General features: G+C 44.9%; 1 protein-coding gene across 3 annotated transcripts; it reads left to right on the plus strand.

Annotated features, from left to right (window-relative positions):
* Positions 1–46: 46 nt before the first annotated feature.
* On the plus strand, positions 47–26,917 carry C2H9orf43 (chromosome 2 C9orf43 homolog). 3 transcript variants are annotated; one of them, XM_059254436.1, is made up of 15 exons: positions 47–171; positions 680–776; positions 6,796–6,948; positions 7,060–7,204; positions 12,642–12,696; positions 14,170–14,270; positions 15,691–15,724; positions 20,063–20,238; positions 20,876–21,023; positions 21,388–21,475; positions 21,713–21,762; positions 21,957–22,005; positions 25,024–25,106; positions 26,149–26,218; positions 26,428–26,917. In XM_059254436.1, exons 1-15 carry the CDS (start codon positions 103–105, stop codon positions 26,661–26,663), a joined length of 1,554 nt encoding a protein of 517 aa, XP_059110419.1. In that variant the 5' UTR covers positions 47–102; the 3' UTR covers positions 26,664–26,917. The 3 variants fall into 3 exon arrangements, with proteins under 3 accessions (XP_059110419.1, XP_059110420.1, XP_059110421.1); XM_059254437.1 differs by lacking the exon at positions 47–171 and adding an exon at positions 208–336; XM_059254438.1 differs by lacking the exon at positions 47–171 and adding an exon at positions 220–336 and having other exon boundaries at positions 685–776.

A 26,917-nucleotide genomic window follows, 5' to 3' on the forward strand; every position in this document is an offset into this window, starting at 1 on the left:
TCCGTCCCACCCCACGTTGCCAGTGTCCCACAGTGCTTTGCGCACCACCGCCTCCCTTCGACACCCGCCCCGCCTCAAGTCGCCGGCGTAGCCAAGCTTTCCATGTCGCAGTGGTTTCGGCTCACTGAGATTTCCGTTAGCTTCCATCGTATCCTTGACGTTCCTCTCCAGGCTCATTTCTTTGTCACACACCGTCCCTTATCACTGGAACTTTCGTACCACACTAATTTTGGCTCTCTGAGGTTTCCGTCTAGTCTCCCATCGTGCTCTGCGCCGCTGCTAGGCAACGGGACAGCATGGTGCCTAGCGTGGAAGGGGAAGGCGTAGACTGAGCCGGTGGGGCGGGACTCCGATGGAGGAGCTGGGCGGGGTCTTCTGGGAGAGGTGGGCGGGGGCCAAAGCCTCGGAGCGTTTTCGCAATCTCAGCGTTGTCCCTAGTGGCGCAGAACAGAGCCCTTCGGTATCTACCTTTAACCCGCGCAGTCGCGGACCACTGACATTGAGTCCCTCACTTTTTTTTCTTTTTGGCTCGGAACTCAATGGAGAGTTTCTTTCAATTTTACTTCACCGATGTCCATCTTTAATCTTATTCCCCTCACAACTTTGTGATAATCGTATTGAGGATAAATGTTATCTAAAACTTTGTTGTTGTTGTTTTTAATGCCAACTATTTTATTAGGACAGCTGTGATACTGGCAAGATCGAGAGACGCCTGATGAGACTTCGGGGCTCAGTTTGGACTGGTCCAGCACTGAAAGGGCGAGAAGCATCTGATTGTAAGAATAATGCATCATATTCGCATTCTCATTCAAAAACCCGTGTTAAAGTTGTATTTCTTAATTCATTAAGTAATTCATCGTACATATTCTCCATCAAAATCATTACGGAATTTTACATTTCCAGTGGCGTTTTAAGTTACATAACTTTTGTATTAAACACAGAAAAATTCTTACTGAGAACTAATGTTGGAGTCTTTCTTTTTTCTTTGTTTTTCTTAAAACATGTTCCAAGATTTGTTTTCCTACTTTGCTTGAAGACACAATTACAAAGAAATATTTCCCTATTGGGAGGAAAAAAACACAATCCACCAACAAGGCAAATAGGATGATGAATGGTGCTGACGGATTGTTGTGGTGGAAAGAACTTTGCCCTTAGAACAGGCCTGGTTTAAAGACATCAGAAGCCTTAGTCCCAGCCACTATTTAGCTGGAACTGGTGTTGTCAGACATCTTGACCTAGGAGAGAAACCAGAAATCTGAATATTATGGACCATTTCAGTTTCAAGATACTGGCTCAAAATGCTTGCCAAGCTAAATAAGTCATAGGCCAGGTGCAACCCAGGCCGATAGTTTCGTATTTCTGATTTAAATGATAAGCTGTTTAGAAGAGGGAGTTTGTTTATTGCTGTTCTCCAGGCCCCAAACAGGTTCTCTCACATATTTGGCAGTCAATAAATGTGTTGACTAGAAGAGGAAATTGACAGTGTCCTTAAAAAGTTAATAAGGAGACCTGTGAGATGGCTCAGTGCGTAAAGACACTTTGTACCAAGCTGAGGACCTGAGCAGTCTTTGGGCTCATGAAAGAATGACCTCCTGCTGACCCTCACATGTGTACCGTGGCACCTGTGCCCACAAAATAGATGAATAAACTGCAATTATATGTTAAAAGGAATAAGGTAGTTGTAGGGACTGCATAACATTTTAAAAAGGGGATTGATAATATTTATAGTATAATTTATTAGTGTGTCTGTGTGTGTATGTGTAATGTATGTACTTATGTGTGTATGAGTATGGATATGCACGTGCCATGCTGCTGTGGAGGTCAGACCTTAAGTGTTGGTCTTTGCCTTCTACCTTAAGACAGGATCTCCTTTTTGCTGTTTACGTCATCATATGCCAGGCTAGTTAGTTCATAAGCTTTAAGAGATTCTCAAAGCTCTGCTTTCTGTTTTGTGGTAGGAGCAAAGGGATTACAGACGTGCTACTGTGCCTGGCTTCTTATGGGTTCTGGGCACCAGAATTCAGGTCCTCATGGCTTGCCCTCCAAATGCTTTTAGCTACTGGGGGCAAAGCCTGATAATATTTATCAAGCACTTGTTATAAGTCATACATAAAAAATTGTATCTTATTTGATACTTTTACAATTTTTGCTTTGTTTTGTTTTTTTGAGACAGGGTTTCTCTGTGTATCCCTGGCTGTCCTGGAACTTACTCTGTAGACCAGGCTGGCCTTGAACTCACAGAGATCTGCCTGTCTCTGCCTCCCCAGGACTGGCATTAAAGCATGTGCCACCATGCCCAGCCATGCTTCTAAAATTTTATAAAAATAGTTTAAAAATTTTTGAGGTCATAATATAATTACATCATTTCCTCCTTCCCTTTCCTCTCTCAAAACTTCCCATGTAGCCCCCTGTTCTCTTTTAAATTTATGACCTTTTTTCTTTGTTTTATGTATATACATAAATGTATGTATGCTCCTACAATGTAAAAAAAAATTTATTTTTTGAGATCATAATATAATTACATTGTTTTCCCCTTCCTTTTCCTTCCTCCATACCCTTTCATGTAAGCCCCCTTTCTCTTTTTCAAATTCATGGTCTCTTTTTCTTTGTTGTTACATATATATGCATGTAACATATATATGTGTGTATATATAAATATATATATACCCTTATACACACATAAATACAATCTGCTCAGTCTGAATAATGTTATTTGTATGTTTTCAGGGCTGACCATTTGGCACTGAATAACCAACTGGTATGCTCTTCCTTGGGTAGACTATTTCTTCAGATCTCAGCACTCCTTAATTGCCTGTGGTTCTTTGTCTAGGCTTGAGACCTCATGAGAGTTCCTTCTTCTCTGATAGCATGTCTATTAATGTTGTCTTTGTTCAGCTCATGTTTAGACAGTCATGTTGGTGGGACTTCGTGGGTATAGCTTCTGGGTACCAGGCTTTCTTTTTTGGGCCACCAACCAGCTCCCAAATCATGACATGGAGACTCTTTATTAGTTATGAATGCTTGACCTAGCTTAGGCTCATTTCTAGCTACCTCTTTTAACTTAACCTGTTTCTTTTTATCTACCTTTTGCCTCGGGGCTTTTTACCTTTCTTCCTTCTGAATAGCTTACTTTCACTGCTTCTCGTGTCTGGCTGGTGGCTGCCCGGCTTCTGGCCCTGGGTGTGTCCCTCTCTTTCTCCCTCGTTCTCTTCTCTCTTATTTAGACTACTCCTCCTATTTATTCTCTCTGCCCGCCAGCCCCACCTATCCCTCTCCTGCCTAGCTATTGTCTGTTCAACTTTTTATTAGACCAATCAGGTGCCTTAGGCAGGCAAGGTGAAACAAATGCAACACATCTTTACATAATTAAACAAATGCAGCACAAACAAATGTAACACATCCTTACATTATTAAAGTAATATTCAGCAGCTTGAACAAATGTAACACATCTTTGCCCAGTTAAAATAATATTCCACAACACTTCTGACATTTATTTGTTTGTTTGTTTTGGAGACAGGGTTTCTCTGTGTAACAGCTCTGGTTGTCCTAGAACTCTCTTTGTAGACCAGGCTGGCCTCGAACTCACAGAGCTCTCTCCACCTGCCTCTGTCTCCTGAGAGCTAGGATTAAAGGCATGTTCCACCACCATCCAGCCCAGCTTCTGACATTTCTAGGAGACACAATCTCACGGCAAAACCCCAGCTCCTCTGCCCCCCTCTTCCACAATGGTCCCTAAGCCTTAGGTATAGGAACTGTATTGTAGATGTACCAGCTGGACTGGGCTCTTTAACTCTGCATTTTGATTGGATGTAGTTTTCTGTAATGGTCTCTGTCTGTTACAAAGAGAAGTTTCCTTCCGAGGGGTGAGAACTACAATTATCTGTGGGTGTAAGGACAAATATTTAGAGTATAGTTAGGGATTATGCTGGTTTAGTAAATTGGTGGTTGTAGGTTCTCCTCTAAGATCCATAACTTCCCTAGCCCTAGGTAGTTGACAAGATTTCCAGTGCCAGGCATGGTTTCCCACTTGTTAAGTGGGTCTTAAGTCTTATTAGAGAGCTTCTGGTTACCACCAAGATATGCATGCCTCTATTTCACCTTAGAGTTATAGTGCCATGTCAGTCATTGATGAGGCTCATAGGCAGCATTGGTTACTTCTCTCCTTTGGAAGCTTTCGTGGCACCTCTGGTACCACGAAAGCTAGTCCTTAGGGAGGAGGCTTTCAGGTGAATCTGAGCCCTGTGTCTGAAGTGTATTATGTGTTCAGTAATAGGGACTTAGCTTCTACCTTTGGGGGGCAACTGAGGGCAATAGCAATAGCCTATAATGTTTTGGGAGTCTCTTGGACAACCCTGACCAACAACTAACAAGAGGGCTGCTCTTACCCAGTGTTGTGATGATCTGTGTCTCTCCACGGGAGCACTCCCAGCCCAGATGGGAAAATCGCACTTCAACTCGATATGTCTAGCTATATACTGCCTTACATGAATTATAGGGATTTTTAGGTAGATAGTTAAAAGTTTAATTACTGCTGGGCATGGTGGTGCATGCCTTTAATTCCAGCACTCGGGAGGCAGAGGCAGGCTGATCTCTGTGCGTTCAAGGCCAGCCTGATCTACAGAGTGAGAATCCAGAACAGCCAGAGATACACAGAGAAACCTTGTCTTGAAGCTGCCCCCACCTCCCCCAAAAAAGGCAAAAAAGGATGATTCCTTATGACTTTTCCAGAATCCTACTGCTATTTTATCATCCTTCCTCCTTCAGTATTTATCTCCCCCATTCCTAGTCAGAGCCCCTCATTTTCCCCATTTCCTCCTTCAGATCACGTGTGCCCTGCCAGTCCCCTCTCCTTTTCTTGAATTGTTGATGTGTGTGTGTGTGTATGTTCCTACAATGAAAGTTTTAAAATTTATTTTATGTGTAGTGGTGTCGGCCTGAACGTATGTACCACATGCATACAGTAGAAGAAGAGGGTATGTAATCCTTTGGAACTGGCTTTACACAAGGCTGTGAACCATCCTGTGGGTGCTGGGAATTAAACCCAGGCTCCCTGGAAGAGCAGCCATTTCTCTTAACTGCTGAGCCAGCTCTCCAGCCCTCTTACAATCTTATGTGGGATCCCCACTCTCTTTCATCAGGAAATGGCCCGAGAAGGGTGAGGTTACTTGGTCAGGCCTCACAACCAGTAGATGAAAAGTCAGTGGTCTCTGAAGCAGCATCAGGCCATCCGACTTGCTGTTAGAGCACGGCCAATGGGCAGGGGTGTTTCCTGATGACTATAGCATTTTGAAAAGTGATAAATTCTTTCTAAAGGCTTGAGCCACCTAAATAGCACTGCTGTGATTTCATTACTTTTAAGTTTTTGTTGTTGGTTTCTTTTTGAGATGGAGTCTCACAATATATCCTTGGCTGGCCTGAAACTTGCTATGTAGATTATTCTGGCCTTGAATTCATAGAGATCCATCTGCCTCTTCCTCCTAGAATGCTGGAATTAAAGTTGTACGTCTGTCTCTACGGGTTGTAATTTTCAAAGATGGTGGCATTTTGTAATGATAAATGAAGGGGGAAAGGAAAGGATGCTGATATTTTATTTTTTCATTGTGTATATGTGTGTAATGTGCATGTGTGTGCAGGTATGTTTGACCATACAGATGTATATAGAAGCCAAAAGTCAACACTGAGTGTCTTCCTTAACCACTCCTCCACCTTATTTCTTGAAACAGGGTCTCTCACTGAACTTGGAGATGCCTGGTGCAGTTAGACTAGCTGGCCAACAAGCCCTGGGATCTGTGCCCCCCCACCAGCACTGAGGTTATAGATGTACAGTGCCACGCCTGGCTGTTATGTGGGTGCTGTGGAGCTGAACTCAGGTCCTCAGGCTTGCACTTCCACAACCACTGAGCCAGCTCCTGTTTTTTTCCATTTTTAATAATCTGCATATATAATGTGTGTATGTATGGAGGCCAGAGGACAGCTTGCAGGAGTCAGTTCTCTCCTTCTACCATGTGGGTTTTGGGGGATCATCGAATTCATATTGTTAGGCTTGCTGGCAAATGCTTTTACTCACTGAGCCATTTCCCTGGCCCTACTTCTGTTTTTGAGACAGAGATCCTGCACCATAGCCAAAGACAGCTCTTAACACGTTGTGTAGCCTAGGCTGACTTCAGATTCCTGTTAACCCTCCTACCTCAGCCTCCTGAGCTGCTGGGATTACATGTATGAGCCTTTGGCTCTGATAATTATTTTGAATTATTTGAACAACATTTTCTTGTTTGTTTTCTCTTCTTTGAGAAGACAGGGTCTCACTATGTAGACCAGGCTGGCCCCAAACTCACAGAGATCCACCTCCATTTGCCTTCTGAGTGCTGGGATTTAAGGTGTGCACCACCACGGCTGGCCTTAAGCAAGTTTTTGAATGTCTGTAAACTAACTATTGTAGTTCCTGAAACAGACTTGCCATTTTACAGATGAAAGAGTGAGGCAGAGTGGGAAAGTCTCCAGTCACTCACTCAGCTGCACAGGGCCAGTCAGAGGGCTTTTGAAGACGGTCTCCTGAACTTGCCTGTTGACCTCATACTATTTTCACACTTGCTTGTTTTTCAATTCTTTGTTTTTGTGTGTGACCACGTTTTACTCAGATGGGTTCGATAGACAGTTTATGATTTCATTTCAAATTGAGATCTGGACTGCATGGCTGTCTAACGTATAAAAATAATAACCCCTAAGTGTGTGGCTGCTAATTCTCCAGAGGGCTAAAATGCTCCAAGACTGGGTTTTGTCTTAAACCATTCATAGCTATGAACTTGCCAAACGAGGACCAGTGGGACGAAACCACCTGTGGCTTGGCAGTTTGTCAGCATCCACAATGCTGGACATCTCTCCGACGGATTGAGAGGGGCCATCCTAGGATCCTAGACTCATCCAGCAAATCTTCCCACGAAGTTGAAGGTACGTTGGCTAGCCTCTGGTGTCTTCTTCACTGAGTCCTTATCCTGTTTTTGTTTGGTTCCCTTTCCACAGGCAGCAGGTTACATGTTTTATTCTGGTCCACTTTCTCAGATAAACTCCCAACACTCACCATTGTAAATATCACGGATGCCTGCTTGTGGTCCAAGCAGCGGGTAGTTCAGCGACCACGATCAGAATTTACCTTCCCTAAGGAGCGGTCTTTACTGTGGAAACCAACCTGCAGGCGTCATGGCAGGTAAGTGATCGCGGAATCTTTCCTTAGCAAACTGTGTCTCTAAACCCTAGGTGTGCGTTTCTCTCATCCGCACAGATGACTCTGAGAAGGATGGATTTGAAAGAAAATACTGAGGGCTGGGGATGTAGCTCAGTGATAAGACCCCTTTGCTCAGCACCTACGAGGCTTTGAGTCTGATCCCCAGTGTTACCAAAAACAAGACAGCAAAATGGAACATACCCAAAGTTAAGTGAGTAGTAAACAGGGAGAGGAGAGTCCAAAGAAACAGCCACACGTGTGTTCCAGGAGCAGAGTAGGTGGGGCTGTAGTGGTTTGCCCAGGTGAAGTACCGTTGCCTGGGTGGTTTAACTAATGAAATTCAACGTCACGGAATTCTGGAGGCAAGAGGTCTGAGATCAAGGAGTTCATATTTTTTTCCTAGGCCCCTCTCCTAGGAGATGACATCTTGTCCTTCAGTCTTCTTTGTGTGTCTGAACCCTAATCTCATTTTGTAAACATACTAATCCTATTGGATAAGGACCCACCCACCCACAGGACCTCATCTCATTTTAGTTATCTCTTTAAAGAGTCTGTCTCAAAATACAGTCACATTCTAAAGTACTGGGGTTAGAAACTCAGCAAATGAATTTTAGGTTTGGGGCACAACTTAGCTGCTAATGGGGCGACTTTATCAGCTTCTGAAGGTCATCAGAGAAGAGTGGCCACACATGCTGCCTGCCTGCCTGCCTCCCTCCCTCCCTCCCTCCCTCCCTCTCTCCCTCCCTCCCTCCCTCCCTCCCTCCCTCTCTCCCTCTCTCCCTCCCTCCCTTTCTCCCTCTCTCCCTCCCTCCCTCCCTCCCTCCCTCTCTCCCTCTCTCCCTTCCTTCCTTTTCTTTCTTTTTTACTTGACAGGGTCTCTTCATAGTCTCCGCTGTCCTGGAACTCACTAAATAGATCAGGCTAGTCTTGAACTCACAACGATCTACCTGTCTCTGCTTCCCAGTGCTGGGATTAAAGGCATGTGCCACCATGCCTGGTTCATGTTGTCTTATTTTTTTAGTTTTAGATGTGAAACTACTTGTAAGCTCCTAGTGGCTTTTTTGTTTAATCTCTTGCAAAGTCTAGGCACCCAGTTTTGCCGAAACATGAAATTGCAGTTCTGTGGAAACCTCAGCTTTTAAAATTCAAAGACCTCACTGCCCAGAGTCCAAGCACCAATGGCTGCCCTTGAAGTGGTTTCTTTTCTCTAGTCCATGTAAGCAAGCTGGTGATTTTTCTTAGCCTTATGGGAGTATAGGAGGGACTAGGACTACTTTCTGATTCTCTAGGACCTGAGCCCTGAGAGAGCAGCATCAGCATTCAGCCAGGACCTGCACTGGGCCCCACGTCTGCACACAGGCACACTTCTGCTCCCATTAGGGCCCGTGTGTCCGTGCTGCAGGTAGCCTGCTCAGCAGCCAGCTCCCGTTCCATCTGTTCCTTCTGTGTTCTTGCTGTCTGCCTCCGCCTCTGTCCTAGACTGTTTGCGCACGACCTTGAGTGTGGGCTTCTGCTCTCTTGCCTCTTCTCTGACACTCGGACTAATGCTTTGCCCATCTCCTCACTCAATTCATTCCTCCGCATCTGCTCATTCTACAGCTGTCCCCTCTGTTCTGCTGCACTCCTCTCTGGTCATGGTCCTCACTCTCTGATGTCAACTTTTTCTGGCTTTTTGATGGTGACTTGCTGCTGTCTCTAACACTTTGCCCTTGTGGTCTTCCCAACCTTAAAGGCTCACTTCCCTCTGCCCTGCTTCATTAAATCCCTGGAGTGCCTTAGACTGCCACAGGAGGTCCTGAATTCCTGATGGACCTCACCTTCTGTGTCTCTCTTTCTTGTTCAGTAGGTTCCAGCCATATTGTCCTTTCTGTCTGTCACATCCTCCACACTTCCCACCCCACAGCTCAGGCACCTACACTTTGCTCCCTAGACTGGTGTTTTACAGTCCACTATTGCCGACACTTTGGCAATAGTTATTATTGGGGTCTGTGCTGTGTGTCATTGGTCACTGAGCTTCATTGCTGTCTACCCACTGCAAGCCAGTACCACCTCACCTGCAACTGTGACAACGTCAGATCCATCCATCCGTTGTCAGATGTCCCTTACTGGGGGGGGGGGGGCAGAGTTGCCCATTTGAGAACGTTGCCTTTGATGCTCCTGCAGCTAGTTCTTCCTTGTCCTCTACTTTGAACTGAAGAATTGCTTTTTCACAGAGATGAGCACTGGGCATGGTGGAACCCAGTTTAATCCCAGGACTCAGGTGGCAGAGGCAGGCAGATCTCTGTGAGTTCGAGGCCAGCCTGGTCTACATAGTGAGTTCCAGGATAGCTGGGGCTACAGAGAGAAACCTTGTCTCAAATCACAACAACAAAAAGAAATATAAAATCCTTCATTCTTGAGCCAATCTGCGTGACCTTGGCCTGAAATACAGAGGTTACAGCAAAGTAGGAGAGCTTTCTGTTACAGGTCTCAGATGCTACATGGTGACATTCTTCCTTAACTCTCAGGTGGGTGAAAACTAATGGTCTATTAATACATCTCAAAAGGTTTCACCTGATGGTTACAGCGTGTTAGGTCAGACACAGAGCAGAACAACAAATGGTTATAAAAGGTGTGAAAGATAGCCAAGAGAATTTGGTTCTGGATCTGTGACATGCTAACTCTCCACAATCACAGTCAGTCATTCAACCTTATAGACTTTAATAGAGATATGGCTTTGGGAGTGAGAGGAGGGACATCACTTCACAGAATCCTGTCATTAGAATGAATGTCAGTGCTGGGAGCTGGAGAGGTGGAGTAATGGTTAAGAGCACTGGCTGCCCTTCCAGAGGGCCCAGGATAGCATTCCATTCTATTCCTTCCTGTGTCTCCAACATGCATGGCACAGAGTGGAAGCTCAGGTTTCTGGTGAATGAGTGACTATGGTGTCCTCCACTGTCAAGGTGGAGTTTTACCTCTTACCATTCTCCCTGCGTGCTGATTCTTCCCAGTTCTTCCAGCAGTGATTGCTCCTGCCATGCTTATGGATGTGTTCCAGTCCTACATCCTCTTTGCTCACCTGCATTTGAAGCCCTTTTGAAAGAAGGAGTCACAGCATCATTTGTTTAGTCACATATGCAGCTCACAAATATGTTTTTAGTGGGGGTCACCAGGCTGGGTTCTGGGGATACAACAGGGTTTTGTTTATCTCATGGAAATAAGACAGTGTCTGTGCTCAGAGGCTTTCATCTTAGCTGGGTATTGATTACCCAGAGTCCGGGGATTTTGCTACGTCCAGCATTGGATATCTGAGGGAAAAAAAATCTACGTACACTATGCTCTTATGTCTGTTAACTATTCTAAGACAAAATTCTATCAATACAGCTACAACTCCATTGAGCGTTCAGGGCAGAGATAAATCTAGATGCGCCAAGCTCCTTATCTGTCTACTTTATTTCTCTGGGGTGAAATCCTGTCTCCATAGCTTCAGTTCCATCCAGTTCCCTCTCATAGTCCTGCTGACGACTAAGCTCTTATGCTTCCCACCTCATCTTCGTCCTCTGTTTCTTCTCACTCCATCCTACTTATTCTCTATTCCTAGCTCAAGAGTTTTGTCTTACCATCTACATTACCTCTGTGTTCTTCTCTTCTCCTTGGTCATGCCCTTCTCTCTGTCTACAGAAAATGCCTGCTTCTTTTCTCTCTGGCCAGGCAGTTCTCTGCCCCCTCAGGAATGTTCCTCCACCCTACCTTCTACCTCTTTTGTTCTCAGTCAATTGCTCTGGAGAGCCACCAGGCCTCAGGGCATCATTTGCACAAGAAGCAAAGCTGTGCATCTCCAGCCAGCTTGTCTCCTAGGCTCAGTGGGGGAGTTAGTAACCTAAAAGTTCAGCAGGTCTGGGGAGCTGAACTGTTAGCCAAATGGTCTGGAAATATTTGGGCACGCAAGAATTTCATAGCAGAAGACAGCTGAAATATTGAAGGCTGGTTAGCACCAAATATTCATGATAAATGGATTGCCTTTGACAGACCCTTGGCTGGTCAAAGTATAGCTTTAATATACAGCTGAATCTCTATAATATATTCTTGTGGCTCGCCACAGCTGGGGAGGCAAAGATACCAGCAGGCCGGGGTGTCCAGTGTGGAGTGACCTAAAAGGACTGCTGTTCCAGGCTATGGAAACGCAGGGAAGATTTCCTAACCTAGAGCCTGGTCATCTGCACAGGGAACATTGATCCCTGGCCCTGAAATTAGAGCAGCATATTGAAGGGGGCGGGGCCTTGCATGTGGGAAGCTGGCAGGGAGAAAACTCTAAACTACAGAGCTGGGCAGTGGTAGTGCACACCTTTAACCCCAGCACTCTGGAGGCAGAGCCAGACAGGTCTCTGTGAGTTCGAGGCCAGCCTTGTCTACAAAGAGAGATCCAGGACAGGCACCAAAACTACACGAAGAAACCCTGTCTCAAAAAACCAAAACCAAAACAAAAAACAAAAAACAAAACGAAAACAAAAAAACTATAGGACTGGGGCCTGAAAGTGAGAGGACATTCTTTGAGAGTTTGGAACACAGAGCAGGAATGATGTGGGCTCAGAGGTAAGGCTGAACTGTAGAAAATACCAGTGGAAAGTAAGGTCTCTCACCTGAGACTTCATAAGTCAGGATGAATGGAGTCTTTGTTTGCATACCTCCATATTACTCTTTCTTAAAATTAAGGAACTTATTTTTAGGTAATATGTCTTAAAAATAAGGAACAAATGATATGAAAACATTACAGGTTCTCTATCTCTCTGTGTCTGTCTGTCTGTCTGTCTGTCTGTCTCTCTGTCTCTCTCTCTCTCCTATGTTGTTTTTGGAGACAGGGTCTTACTATGCAGCCCTGGCTGGCCTTGAATCACAAAGGTCTGCCTCCTTTTGCCCCCCAAGTGCTAAGATGAAAGGCATGGACCTCTGTGCCCAGACTTAATAAGCCTAAAGAAATTGTCTTTACTTGGTGTGTGTGTGTGTGTGTGTGTGTGTGTGTGTGTGTGTGTGTGTGTATACAAGCATGTGGGCATGACACTACACATGTGGAGGTTGGGGGACTGTTTGGGGAATAGTTTCTGTCTTTCCAGTGTGGGGATCAGGGATCAAGGTTAGGTTACCAGGCTTGCATAGAAAGTGCTTTTACCCTTGAGCCATCTTGCTGGCCCATACTACACTGTTATTTAAGGTGCTGTACTCGTTTTCCTATAGTTAGAGAGGCATAGGCTATGCACTGAGTTTGATGAGATACCTAGTTATAAAGTGCAGTATACAATGTACGTGTAAGAATACCTGTTTTTTTGATTAGTATTAAATCCTGGGCCTTCGTAGTAAGTAGATGGGTTTTCTTCAGAGCATGAACTTTGCTATTCCATTGGCTTTTTTCCTCTTTGACTCTGTTGGAACTCATATCTTCCAGGTCTCCGAAGGCTTTACGTGACAAAGGTGTAACTAGCCTTTCTAGTCCTCCCACAGTAAGTCACAGTTTTAAATGCTGATTCCTCTATATTTTCTCTTTATTAGTGGGAATATTTTGCTTTTGACATTATTCTTTTAAGAAAAGTTTTATTCTCTATGTATGGTTGTTTTGCCTATATGTCTATGACCCGTGTATATGCCTGGTACCTTCCAAAGCCTGAGAGGGCATTGGATCCCCTGAAGGTGGAGTTACAGATGGTCGTGAGTCACCATCTGGGTGCTGGGAATTGGACCTGGGTCTTAGTCCCTGAACCGTCTCTCCAGCCCCAGCATCATGGAATGAGAAGGATACGAGCTGTCCTTACTGTGTGATAGGCTGGCTCTGTGCTAACAGCTCCACAGGCTACATTGTCTTTAGAAACCCCAGACACACGGGAGTGATCTGTGAATGTTTGACATAGGTGAAGATTTTCTCTCTGTCCTTATATAGAACATGCTCAGCTTTTAAGTAAACATTCTCATTTCATAAACAGAGAATTCAAATTGCTGAAATGTTAGGCTTAAAATTGTCCTTAAGGCCATCTAGTCTGATGACTCCAGCTTTAAAAACTGTGATCCATGGTTAGACATGGATTTTATATACATGTCTGAAAATGTCATGAAACCCATTATTTTATATGCCAACTTAAAATAATGTTATATTTTGCAGTCAAAAAGAGCATAAAATAATCTTTTCCCTTCACCAGAGGGGAAGTATTCTGATATTTTCTGTCCTGTTTTTTTCTCTGTCCTCTCTCATTTTCTGTCCTGTTTTTTCTCTCTCCTCTCTCTTTCTTGTTTTTTTTTTTTTTGTTTTTTGTTTTAGACAGGGTCTCATTATATAGCCCTGGATGGTTTGGAACTTGCTATGTATATCAGGCTGGCCTGGAACTCACAGAGATCCCCCTGCCTCTACCTCTCCAAGTCAGTCAGTTCTGATCAGCAGACAAGACTTTATTTTTGGTAACTTTGAAAAAAATCTTAAACAGAATATGGGTTAGATGATTCATAGGATTTCTTTGAGCCCTAGTGCTGTGTGACTGATCTCAGGGGTGGGAGAAATTAGCAAGGTAACTCATATGGATTCCTGTAATTATAGACAGAGTGAAACTAAAGGAAGAAACCTTGATGACCTATGCTCAGTATGTCCCCAGTTCCAAAATGTGGGGTGTATTACCTGCAGGGAATCCAAGTCTTTGCATGGAGTGGCAGAATAAGTAGAGTTCCTGTAGGGTTGCCTCCAGACATCCTCATGTGAGATGGGCCTTTCTAAATTCTTCACTAATGGCATGGAGAAGCAGGGAATGTTACTGTTGAAAACTTCTACCCCCTGAGAAGCACTTGTACTGATATCCGATGTAGGAGGGCTTTTTAAAAAACAATTTTCTGAATCATCAAATGTTTTGGTGACTGTAACAACACAGCATTTGGTCTGAGGCCCCAGCCTCCTGCTGGTGCTCAGTACCAGTCCATTGCTCACCTTTATCTAGCTTTCAGTGTTGAATCTGAATGAGGCAAAACTCCCTTTTTCCGAAGATGTTGGAAACTTGGTGGTAACCTGGGTTCCAGAAGAAACAGAGAAGAACTTAAGGTGAGCATCCTGTCTGAAACTTAGAGGCCTTGATGGCCATCCTCTTTAAATCCCTGTGTCCTCTGCAGACTCCTTGGTCGTCTCCCTTCTAGCTACCTCACTGCAGGCAGCAGCTGGCCAGATGCAGAAGGTGGTCCAGGTGTGCCTCTGCCTCTTACCACACTGGACTTCATTGTAATGACGCTGTGAGATGCCTGCTGTGGGAATTCTCCACGGGAGTAAAGAGCGCATAAGAGAGCCCAGTTTGTTTACATTTCTCTGTTGTATTTGTACATGCACGCATGTGTGCGCCACAGCACAGGTGTAGTGGTCGGAAGACAACTTGCTGAAGTAGTTGGCCTTGGGGGCGTGACTTTCCACTTAAAAACAACAACAACAACAACAACACATTAGTTTATTAATTGGGGGAGCATGCCAAAGTGCCCTTGCAGAAGTCACAGGATGACTTAGGAGAATCAGAAGACAACTTGCAGAAGTTGGTTCTCGCCTTCCCTTTCATCAGGTGGGTCCCAGGGATCAAACTCAGCTCATCAGGCTTGGTGACAGGCAACTTTACCTGATGAGCCATCTTGCTGCTCCTCCTCCCCAAGCTGCATTTGTTATGGGGTTTAAGAAACAAGTGCTGGGCCGTGAGATGGCTCAGCAGGTAAGGACACTTTCCACCAAGCCCAGTGACCTGAGTTTGACCCCTGGAACCCACATGGTAGAAAGAGAAAACTGACTCTTCCAAGTTGTCAGCTGATCCCTACAAGAGCATCGTGGCATGTGTAGTTCCAGCCCCTGAAATAAATACATGGAAAAAAAAAACCCCTTTCACTTACAAAGAAACACATTCGAGTTTGGTTTGGTTTTGTTTTTCCTCACAAATGAGTAGAAGAGCCCTCAGTGAAACATATGAAATTTTGATCTCAACCCTGAGGCCTAGGGCATCGAGAGAGAATGAACAGCGTACGAGCCTTTCACATAAGCAGAGGGGAGGTCCAAAGGCTTGTTAGCACTGCAGCTGTAGGAAAGGTGCTTTTCTTTGACAATCACTGAGGTTTTCAGTTCTTGCTAAGTGCCTAAATTAATTAGATCAATCTTAAGAGTTTCTTTTCCACTTTCTCTTTGTGCCCAAATTTATATATGCATATGTGTGTGTGTGTGTGTGTGTGTGCGTGTGTGTGTGTGTGATGTCACCAACAAGATCCATAAACGTTCGTTTTCTTTCATGTACAAGAGTCATGGAGGTAGGTTGGCCAGGGACAGAATGATAGTTGAATGAAAGAAACGGAACTTATGTAGCTTCCCGCCACGCCATGCTTGTCATTCACAAATATCCTTAGCACTTCCATTTGAAACGTCTGGGGATGAGTGCTGTTTTTTCTTATTTCAAGCTCAGTTGGAAAGATACCTGCTTTTTTTTTTTTTTTTTCTCCAGCTGGCCTGGGAAGAAGAGAAAGAAACCGAGAGAGGTGAGTTCCATGCTCTGTTCCTTGAAGTGATTCTGTAGGTTGATGCTTTTTCCTTTGAGGGTTTTCCAACCCTGTCTCACAAAATCTGTAAAGGAAACCCTTTCTTTAGGAATAGCTACAGACGTCTTCAGGCCCTTCCCTATCTAGTCTCTGTAGGAAGGTAAGGAATATTTTGAAGAGAGGAAACAGGAAGCAGTGGCTATCAAGGGGAACCTCTGTCAGTTAAAAGCTAATCCCCAGTGTGATGGGATAGCATTCCAGTGGACCAGGAGCAATTCAGATCTGGGCTCCCAACCCCAAGCCTGCCTTTATGGTAAATGTGATCTTATGTCCCTGGAAGTAGTTCCTGCTCCATTTCCTTCATTGAACAATTCCCACTTTCTGTTTGGCACCTAATTGGATGGTTATTGTTGGTTTGTTCAGTTCATAAGTGCATGGCCTCTCCAGAAAAGCAAATTGACCCTGGCTTGATCTCATTGGAACAGCATGTTAGAAGGCCAACAAGGGAAAGACACCTGTCTTTCATGGAGGAGACAAGGCGGGAAAACTTGAAGTAGGTCTGTGTGTTATTTTTTGAGTTGTTGCTGCCACCAAAATACATGAGCAGGTGACTTCACAGGTGAAAAGATTTATGCTGTCTCGAATTTCAGAGGGTTCACACTCGGAGATGCTTGGCCTCAGGTGCCTGGGCAGACTATTGGGACAGAACAGCCTGTGGCAGAGGCTGTTCAGCTCTTGGCAGACGGGGTGCGGAAGAGGCTAGGGAAGATGGAGGGAGCCTCTAGGGCCAGCCTCCAGTTGCCTGCTGCTGCTGGCCAGGCTCCACTCCCCTTCACTGTGTCCCAACTATGCCATCATGTTAGAGACCCGTCAAGGGACTAATCCACTCATTACATCAGTGGCCTCATGGTCTGATTATTATTTTTCTGAGTCCCTACAGGCACACCCAGAAGGTGCTTTGCTAATCTCTTTGTTTTTTATTAGTTGTGGTTATTATCTGTGCCTGTGTAAACACATGTACCATGGTATGGGTGTAGAGATGAGAGGACAGCTCTTGAGAGCTGATTCTCTCTTTCCATTGTGGGTTCCAGATTGTGCAGCAAGTGTTTTTACCCACTGAGCCCTGTCACCTGCCACCCTCAGTTTTTAAAATTTTTTAAAATTTATTTATATTTTATGTATGAGTGCTCTGCATGTATACCTGCAGGCCAGAAGAGGGCATCAGATCCTATTATAGATGGTTGGGAGCCACCCTGTGGTTGCTGGGATTGAACTCAGCACCTCTAGAAGAGCAGCCAGTGCTCTTAACCCCTGAGCCATCTCTCCTGCTTCATCTCAGTAGTTTTTGTTTGTTTTTTGTTTTTTGAATTCAATCAAATTGACACTCACAGTCTGGAAATAAGGAGTTTCAGGTGTCAGGGTGGAATATTGGTGGGAAGAAACAAGACTTGATGTTGCTGGAGAATTTCTCTCCAGCTCCCGCCACCAAGTCCCGCCAGTCCCAGAGCCCACTTATAAAATAAACATACAGACTCTTACATTATTTAAACTGCTTGGCCATTAGCTCAGGCCTGTTATTGTCTAGCTCTTACTCTTATATTTAGCCCATTTCTATTAATCTTTACTTTGCCACATGGCTCATGGCTTACTGGTACCTTACATCTTCCTTGTCCTGATGGCGGCTGGCAGTGTCTCTCCCTCCGCCTTCCACTTCCCAGAATTCTTTTCCTTGTCCCGCCTATACTTCCTGCCTAGCCAATGGCCAATCAGTGATTTATTTACTGACCAATCAGCAACACACTTGACATACAGACCATCCCACAGCACTTCCCCTTTTCTTTTCTTAAAAAGGAAGGTTTTAACTTTAACATAGTAAAATTATATATAACAAAACAATTATCAAGCAAGAATTACAGTTACAATATTAAAGAAGAGATCCTATCTATCTTCTATTTGTAAGTTTAAGGTTTTATATCTAACTTATCTTTTATTATAACTAAGGAAAATTGTAAGTATCTAGTCTTTAACCACATCAAAGACCTCAGAAGGATATACTACTACCTGAGAAATGGAGAAGGATATAAGCAACTTTTAGGAGTCTTGTAGGGTAGACAGAGACAGCTGGCAGCTTGGACAGTCATTCAAAGTTCTCTTGTAAAGTTGGGGCATCTGTCTTCAGCCCACAGGCCTAGAGTCTCTTATTCACTTTTCTCTGTGTCCTGTAGAATGTCTGGCAGTTTTCTCTGCAAAGCAGGAACCTGAAGGACCATTTTGTCAAGCAAAGTTCAGTGGTCACCTTTGTATGGGTCCTGCATGTCCAGTTGATCAGGCAGTCCAGGCAAGAACAGTTTCTTGCCCAAATGGCTATTTTTGTCAAGGTGAAGATAAACTCCGTATGGAGTGTCTTTGATGTCCATCCTCCTCTCTGAAGTAAATCGGTGCTGTCAGGAGCAGACATGTCTCACTGTCCAGAAAGTCTAAATTTTTAAAACATTTTAAATGCCATATTCTGTAGGTCTTTGAAGTGTTTGAAGACTACCTATCTATCTGAAATATAACTATGTATACCTAGAAGACTTAACTAACATGGCTACAAATATTATCATAGATGACTAACTATTAATCTATTTTTTAATTATCCATTACAATTTTAAATGAGTTACATAAACATAATACCTCAAACAAGAATAGAAATATATATATACAGTATAACAAAATTAAGTTTAAATTTGTATCAATAAACTAAAATCTATAGCAATGTAAAACATTTTAAACAAGTTGTTACTCTTTCAAAGTAGGTTCATTAATCTACCCTTTCATCCTATCATATCTAAACTATCCCCCTTTTTGTTTTAGAAAGAGATTGTATTTATAATCAACCTGATTTAAATAAAAATATTGCTTTTTCTCTGTCCCACACCAGAGGGCTCTTCTGATTTGGGACACAAGAATCTCTTAACCATTTTTTTTTTTTTTGAGCAATATGTCTGGGTTTAGAGGGGGAATGAGCCAATTCCATCTCTAAAGCCAGCTTGGTATATTTGGGAATTTGGGCGTAGCTTCTCTTACTACTTCCTGCTGGAGGGGGGCGCTGTATCTTCTGGAGACAGAAAGAAAATTTTAGGATCATGGAGTAGTCCGTGAGGCTGTATATCTGAGCCAGTTGACTTGAAACCATTCTGGATGTTGAATCATCTGGGCCATGGTGTCATTGGAGACCTTTCAGGGGGTCTTGGCTGGTCAAACCTGATGTATCTTAATCTGGAACAAATCCATAGTCTCTGGCTTTCTGTGGAAACAAGAGCAGAGACTCTTTTCCAAAGCAACATATCCTTATATCCAAATTTTGAAGTCAAGGTACCTTTAAAATATACATTTTGGCATAACTCAACAGCTTTTACAATCAAATGTTTTTCTGCAGTTACGAATATCAAAGAGAACATAATCCAGGTTCTCTGTGTGATAGCCATCTTTACGTGGCTTATTTTTTTATATTAGCTTGAGCCTATTCCTTTTAAACTGCAGCCTTCTAAGCCTGAAACGGCGCAGTGGCTGCTGGCTCCGCCCACTTCAGCTTCCCAACATGGCGGTGGTCTGCTTTCCGCCAGCTCTGGGAGCCGTAACTCTCAGAAATAGTGGGTCTACACTTTTACCAAAGTAGCGTGTAGCTCAGAAACCTCTTTTTTTGTTTTGTACTAGCAAAGGCTAAATCCACCACACAGTTTAATGTGCTACTTGCAGAGGCCTCATTCCCACCATACTGCAGGTCGAGAGCGCACACTAGGAACCCGCCAGTAGCTCAAACCGGCAGCTGCCGCTTATTTGAGAGAGACAATTAGGAAGCTGTTTTTAGGTCCGTTTTAGAATCTTTTTTCTAAGTTTTTAGGTGGAAACTCTTGCCACCACGTTGGACGCCATTTGTTGCTGGAGAATTTCTCTCCAGCTCCCGCCAAGTCCCGCCAGTCCCAGAGCCCACTTATAAAATAAACATACAGACTCTTACATTATTTAAACTGCTTGGCCATTAGCTCAGGCCTGTTATTGTCTAGCTCTTACTCTTATATTTAGCCCATTTCTATTAATCTTTACTTTGCCACATGGCTCATGGCTTACTGGTACCTTACATCTTCCTTGTCCTGATGGCGGCTGGCAGTGTCTCTCCCTCCGCCTTCCACTTCCCAGAATTCTTTTCCTTGTCCCGCCTATACTTCCTGCCTAGCCAATGGCCAATCAGTGATTTATTTACTGACCAATCAGCAACACACTTGACATACAGACCATCCCACAGCACTTGAGGAGAATGTTCTCAGAGAGTCCCTTGCTTTGTTTTTGTTCCAGAAAACCAAGCCGTCTCTGTATTTCTCTGGAAGACAGTATGCATCGACATACTTGAGAAGTCCAGGGGTGATTGTACCGCCTCCCTCTCCAGTGCACTTTTTTGACCCCTTAAGTTCCCAAGTCATACCTCTGTGGGCCCAGGTCGACATGCTTCCCCAGGATCTACTGAAGGAGTGGTGAGTAGCATGGAGTCAGTGGGGAGAGCCAGAGTCCTGCTTTCTATTGAAGCTGAAAAGGGTGAAACCATGTGCTTTGAGAACAGGGAGCGAGCTACGATCCTGCTTGTTTGGATTACTAACAGGCAGGCTGACAGTCATCACCACCACCGTTCCTCAAGCACTGGGCTCCTGGCTAAGCATAGTATGTGGACTCTCTAACTCCTGTCCCCCCTTTTCCCGGAGACTAGTTATGGACATTTGTCCATTTGGGAGGCAGAACGGTATATGTGGTTTGGAATGTGACAACCTTTGAATGACACATTGAAACTTAACTGGCTTTGTTAATTATTGGTAACTTATTTAGCTTTTTTCTACCTAGCTTTCCTCATCTGCAAAACGAGGAGGATGATAATATCTTGGGGACTGTAAGGGGTTAGTGGTATAAAGAAAGCATAGGAGTCTGGCATAGAGTTAGCCCTTAATAGACCCAGTTGTGGTCGTCATAGTTGAGTGGGAAGGTGTTACCGAGGGAGGCCCGTGCAAGCCTTTGTAGAGCCAAAGTGGACATTTCTTTAGATTTGAGCCCCTTTCTTCTTTCTCCTCAGCGTCTCTCTCTGGGAAGAGCTGACTGTCTGGATGTCTCTGTCCCCTTTAGCTTTTTGGCACATGAGAAAACCATAACTAGTCCTGAGGTGGAGATAGAGTTGGCCAAGATGAGAAAGAATCTTCCCACAGAAAAGAGCCGACCAGACAGCGCTCTCTCCTCTAAGATGTATCTAACTATACACCGCATCACCCTGCAGGTAAGAACCGTGGCGCCTCAGAGGAGAAGGCCTACAAGGAGGTCAAGCCATCTGTCTTGAAGAGAGGAAGCGTTGGTTATCTGTCCATTCTTCATTCTGCCCTGCCGCTCTGGACCCAGGCTTTGCAGAGCGGAGGGCTGGATTGTGTGGAAGTGAAAGCCAGGCTAGAGGGAGGGGCAAGGGGAGCAACTCTGGGTCTTCTGGACTCTGTTTCCCACTCATGTCCCTTCTTCCTCGGACCTTGGTACAAAGGCACTGCCGAACACCCGTTTCTCAGAACACCTTTATAGACTAGGTGAATACATGTGCTTGGGGCAAAGAAAGACCCACAGAAGAACTTTTTGCTCATTTTTTCTTCCGGCAGAGACCATCGTTGCGGTACCCTGAACATCTGAGGAAGCTGCAGTACAACCTGAAGAGAAGGGAGGGATCTCCCGGGCCTGACTCTTCAGGTACCGTCTTCTCCTCTGTCACGGCACAGTGCTCTCATGTCACTTGGTCCCTGTTCAGTTGTATCCACAGTCACACAGGGTCAGGTGGAGAACCCAGGAGACCCCAGTTTTAGAGCAGCTCCTTGCTTGGTCCTGGCCAGGGAAGGAGAGTCACCGTAGTGGGGCAGGTGACAGTCAGTAGCCTGGTGGGTGTGGACTCTCAGCGGGGAGGACTGAGCTGGCCTCTCTGCTTCCCAGGTTTCAGGAAGCAGCAGCAGAGGAAGATGAAAACCTCTACTAACAAACAGGTAGAGTAGGGAGGCAGCCTCTTGGATGTGCGTACAGTGAGGGCTGGGAAGGGGTGCCTAAGAGGAGGGGTCCTTCCCTGTCTGTCAGTTGTTGATATGACATTACTATCCGGTAGTCATTTTAAGTTCTTTCTTTTTGCCAAAGTTTTCTTTGCTTCCAAAAGTCCCAATTCAGTTCCTTATGTTGGTTTCAGGAGGCTAAGAAGAAAGCCCAGATTGATGTTGAGGTCCAGCGTAGTATGAGTAAGTCGACATTTATAACCCTCCCTTTGCTTAGTCAAGTGATAGCATCCCAGGATGTAGCAAAGGGCAGCAGTCAAGCACACTTTTCTCAGGCATTCAGAATTGTTCTGGAAATGCTCAATCTGTCTGGCAGGTCTACCCTGAGTCATCCGTGAACTAAATAGTTACTGGACAAGCAGGTTAGGCTGTATGTCTGCTTCACACGGGCATTTGGGAGATGACTGACTCGTAGTTGTATTTTCTTCAGGTCTTGCTTTAAAAAGTACAGAGTGAGAATCAGGTGTCGGGATACCTGTCTCTACCAGTATATCACAGGCTGAGGGGGGAAGCTGAGGGGGGAAGATTGGAAGTTCGAGGGTTACAGAGACAGATCCTGTCTCTCAAGAGCCCTCTGGTTTCCCCACAAAAAGCTGGAGCGTTCTGGGGCTCAGAGGGCAATCAACACGTTGTATCAGCAGTAACAGTACTCAGCAGGCAGCCATTCTGACTGGTGTCATGTTGAAATCCAGAACAGTACCTATCCTTTTGGAGCTCTGATCTCATACGACTGAGGGACACATGGAGCCCTGCCTGCCTGACATTTCTCAGCTTGAATGCAGAGTAGGAAGGGCCAAGGAAGACTCTTCTAGAATCTTATAAGATTGTTCTGCTCAGACTGGGCATTGTTGGCTTTACTCTGCAAACAACTGAATTCTCAGAATTTGCTGTGGAATCTGGGGTCCTGAGCGGGCTCAGGTGAGATGTCCCTGAGAAAGCTGCTGTCTTCCTGCTTTGCTTCACATCCCTCTGTTTGCTGGTGTCAGCGCTGTCCATAAGCCTAAAGGTCTACAAAGGGTTCTGACCTCCATGTAGGAAGTAGAAGAGGCTGAGGCTCAGGGTAGGAGGAATTTGTCCAAGGTGAGTTCCTCTCTAGGATGATCGTTCCCACAGTTCTCTTCTGGTTCCTTTTGTGCTTCTTCCTGATGCTCCCAACAAGAGCTGTGTTGCTTGGGTGACTGGTGTGCCTCTCTTGAGTTATGGTCTCCGAGCGGTGGCCTGTCCTCCCTAAGTTGAGATGGATTTTACAGAAAAGATGGTTTGTGAATTGGATCGCAGTCGTGTGGGGTTCCTGATGTGGGAAAAGAATTCCTGGAATTGAGAGTAGCTTGGGAAGATGCGTCTTGCTTAGTGTAGCTGCTTAGTGTGGCTGTGAGGGTTTAAGGGAGAATGTGGAGAGAGGGGCCTGCATAAGACTCTCTGCACTTACATTTTCCCTTTGTGTCCCAGGTCAGTAGGTTCACCCTGACTGCACACTGAAGCCAACCGAGAAGCTTTTAAAACCTAACACCCAGCCTGAACCCCTCATGTTTTAGATCATAATTTCTGGAATTGGGGCCCAATGTCAGTTAAAGCTTTTCAGTGTGGCCAGTGTGAAGCTTGGATGAGAACCAGTGCTTGGGAGCAACGAAAGTGTTCTGTTTAGCAGAACCCTTGGGAGTTGTTTGTCTAGAGGAGGGTGAGAAAGAGAGAATGGGTGCCTTCAGGGTGTGGTTGGGAAAAGAGTGTGTGTGAAAGGAACACCCAAGGCCTGGATTCAGAAACTAACGTGGGTCTGTTGGGGGTATCCTCAGAGGAGCGCATGACACATTCTCAAACTAGGGGTAGCAATGGAAAGAAACAGAGTTAGCAGCTTCTTGATTCCTTTTGGAGACAGGCTCTCACTGTGTAGCCCAGGCTGGCCTGGAACTCACTGGTAGATCAGGTTAACCTCAAACTCTTGATCCCTGTTCCTTCGCTTCTCAGTGCTGGGATGACAGGGTCTTTTGCTGCTGACCATTGCAGGGACCCACTGTGCACCTCCTGCAGGAGTCCCAGGTCGCTCCGTCTCTGTGTGTCTGTCTCTTTCACTGACCAGTTTTGAATGCAGGTTACATGCACTACTGCTTTCTTCCTGCGTTTTCATTGCTCCTCCCTCGTGTCTGCTCTTGCCTTTCCTACATGGTGAGACTTGGCTTTTTGTTTCAGCATTGGTTTGCCTTCTTTGATCACCTTTAGCCTGGTGACAGCACCTTGCTGGAGCTTTTATCTGTTCTGCTTATTCAGTGTAGATGACACATTTCTTCCTGAAAACCTAGACTGCTTTGATGACTTTGGAAATGTCCTTGTGTAACATGAACTTCACTATCCTTTCGATGGGCATAGATTGAGTATTACACTTCAGCTCTTTGGAAAGAGGGGGAGACAGGATCTTCCTCTGAATGTGCAAAGGGGCATTGAAATGCCCTTTTTGGTTTTGCTTCAGGCAGAAGTCATAAAGGGATTGGACTTCATTTGATGCCTGCCACTCCAGCAATGGCCACAAGGGGGCCTGCCCCCCTTTAAATTTAAATTTTATTTTATGTTTATGAGTGTTTGGCACGCATTTCTGCAGACCATGTGCACATGGTGCCTGAGGAAGCCAGAAGAAGGCATTGGATCCCCTGGGTTTCAGTGTATATTCTGGGAATTGAACTCAGGACCTCTGGAAGAGCAGCTGGTCCTCTCAACCACTGAGCCATCTCTCCAGCCCTCTTTCCACTCTTTTTTTTTTGGAGGCAGGGTCTCACTGTGTAGTCCCAGCTGGCCTGGAACTCGATATGTAGATAAGGCTGAGCTGGCACACAGAGATCCACCTTCCTCTGCCTCCTGAGTGTTGTGTGCCCCACCAGTGCTGGCACTGGGTCTCTTCTAGTCTCTAGCAGACATGGCTACAACCTAGGTAAAACAGGATCATAGAACTCAGAAGGCTTTACAGGGGGTATGCATATTTTGAAACATCTCATGGAAACTCATAAATATGTATAATATTTTTTATGCATCAATTATAAAAAAAGACATCCCTTGACAAAAATGGAATTCAGAAGATCTACCTCCCTTTCATCTACCACCAAGGCCTTATCTTGTCCTGAATAGGGAGTTACTCTAGGGGTCAACTATAAGTCCAGCTATGGGACACGGAATGCCAATAAGAAGAGGACTGAACCTACCTTCTGTTACTAGGTCAGATAATCCCATCAGTAGAGGAAGATGAGCAAAAGCTGGAGGAGCAGGAAGAGGAGGCGAAAAAAGCCTTTGTGAAACATGTAAGTGTGTATGCCCCAAGGCCTCTGCTGGGGTCCAGTTTGGTAATCTCTTACTGTGAATTTATATAGCAAACTACCCCAAAATACAAGAAGAGGTGGTCTAGTCAGTTAGTTTTTTTTCTTGAGACACGACCTTGTTATGTAGCCCAGGCTAGCCTAGAACTTGCTATGTAGACCAGGATGACTTCAGACTTGATCTTCCTGCCTTAGCCTCCAGAGGACTGTGATCATAAGCTCCTGCTACAATGCCTAGCCCATGATGTGTTGTTTCTAATAAGTCTGGGTTGACTGGACAGTCATTCTTCTCCTACTTGAGGTCAGTTGGTGCCGCTGGGAGGAGGCTGTTAGCCAGGTTGCCTGTGTTCTCGTCTATGATTTCTCTCTATGTGATTTATTGTGATTATTGACAGACTAGCCACTTTCTATCTTTTAAAAAATACATTTATTTTATGTGTGTGTTATGTCTTGAGAGAAAGACAGAGAGACAGAGACAGAGACAGAGAAAATGTGTATCATATATGTGCAGTGCCCACAGAGGCCACAAGAGGGCACCAGATCACTGGGAACTGGAATTGGGATTGTGAGTAGTAGTTTGCTTCCTGATATGGGTGCTAGGAGCTTAAACACTGCAAGAGCAACATTTGTTCTTAACTGCGGAGCCATCTCTCAGTGGTTTTTTTTTTTTGTCTAGTCATTCCTTAAGTGATGGACTTAGAGCTAAAACATTTATTGGTCAAAGAAGCCAGCATTTCATTTCAATTCCCAGGTGTGAACATAGACCACATTTCTTGACGAGAACAGTGGCCGTCTGGGCAGCCATCTCTAGAGTCAGGCTTCCCTTGGTTGATTTCTGGAAATGGGGAGAAGTGGGCCCTGGCTTATCTGAATGGCCTGGAAAGCAAGCACTGTGTATTATAGGCTTGTTCTGGGGCTCTTTATCCTGTCTTAGATGTTACTTTCCCTAAGAAAAGTGTCCTAGAAAGTTCTTTTAGTTTACTGAGGTCCGCATTCACATTTCTTCTGCTTACCCCAATGGATTTAGGCTTCCGTAGAGGAAACATCGGTTTATGACCTCAGCAGCTTCTACACAGACTACTCTTCCTTTCCAGAGAGTAAGTGCCTGAGAATGGCAAGAGCTGATTCTGTGCTAGCCAGGATAGCTGACTTTCTGGGGAGGGGGGCACAGGGATTGGGTGTGTGTGAGGGCACAGCCCTTGTGCTTTGGAGAGGTCCTAAAGAGAGCCAGTCTTTTCTAAATGCCTCTTGTCATAGTTATTTGGGAGAAATCAGCCATGCAATTAACGGTCGGGTCTTCTTTTAGGCCCTGTTATATATGAGCCGGTTTACGAAGACATTGGTGACGAAGACATTGATGAGACTATGGTGGGAATGATGACTTCCAGCCAAAACAGTAGCCCCAGGAGTGTGTCTGGAAGTATGGACAAAGGCAGCTGGAACCCTGACCTCAAACTGCTGAGGATTCTTCAGGCTCATGTTGAGGAAGATGAGGAGAACCATCTTTCTAGGGCACAGAGTGAGGCATCTCTGGATGCTTAGGCTGGAGACATCACATGGGGCAGCCTTAGCTGGAACAGTTCTTGGTATTCTGAGGACAACAACCTTGGGCGTAGGATAGAGAAGAGACTTGTTCTCTGGATTCCTTCAGCAGGACCAGGACTCAGAGACCCTGCTTTCTTCATTTGCTTCTTACCTCCAAAATGAGTGAGAAAAAAGCCCTAAACCTGCTCAATATGGGAAATTTTTCCAGGGCAGAGTATTTCCACGATTAAACACAATCCCTTCTATCGAAA

This window comes from Peromyscus eremicus, chromosome 2 (assembly GCF_949786415.1).
Source record: "Peromyscus eremicus chromosome 2, PerEre_H2_v1, whole genome shotgun sequence".
Taxonomy (NCBI): Eukaryota; Metazoa; Chordata; class Mammalia; order Rodentia; family Cricetidae; genus Peromyscus; species Peromyscus eremicus.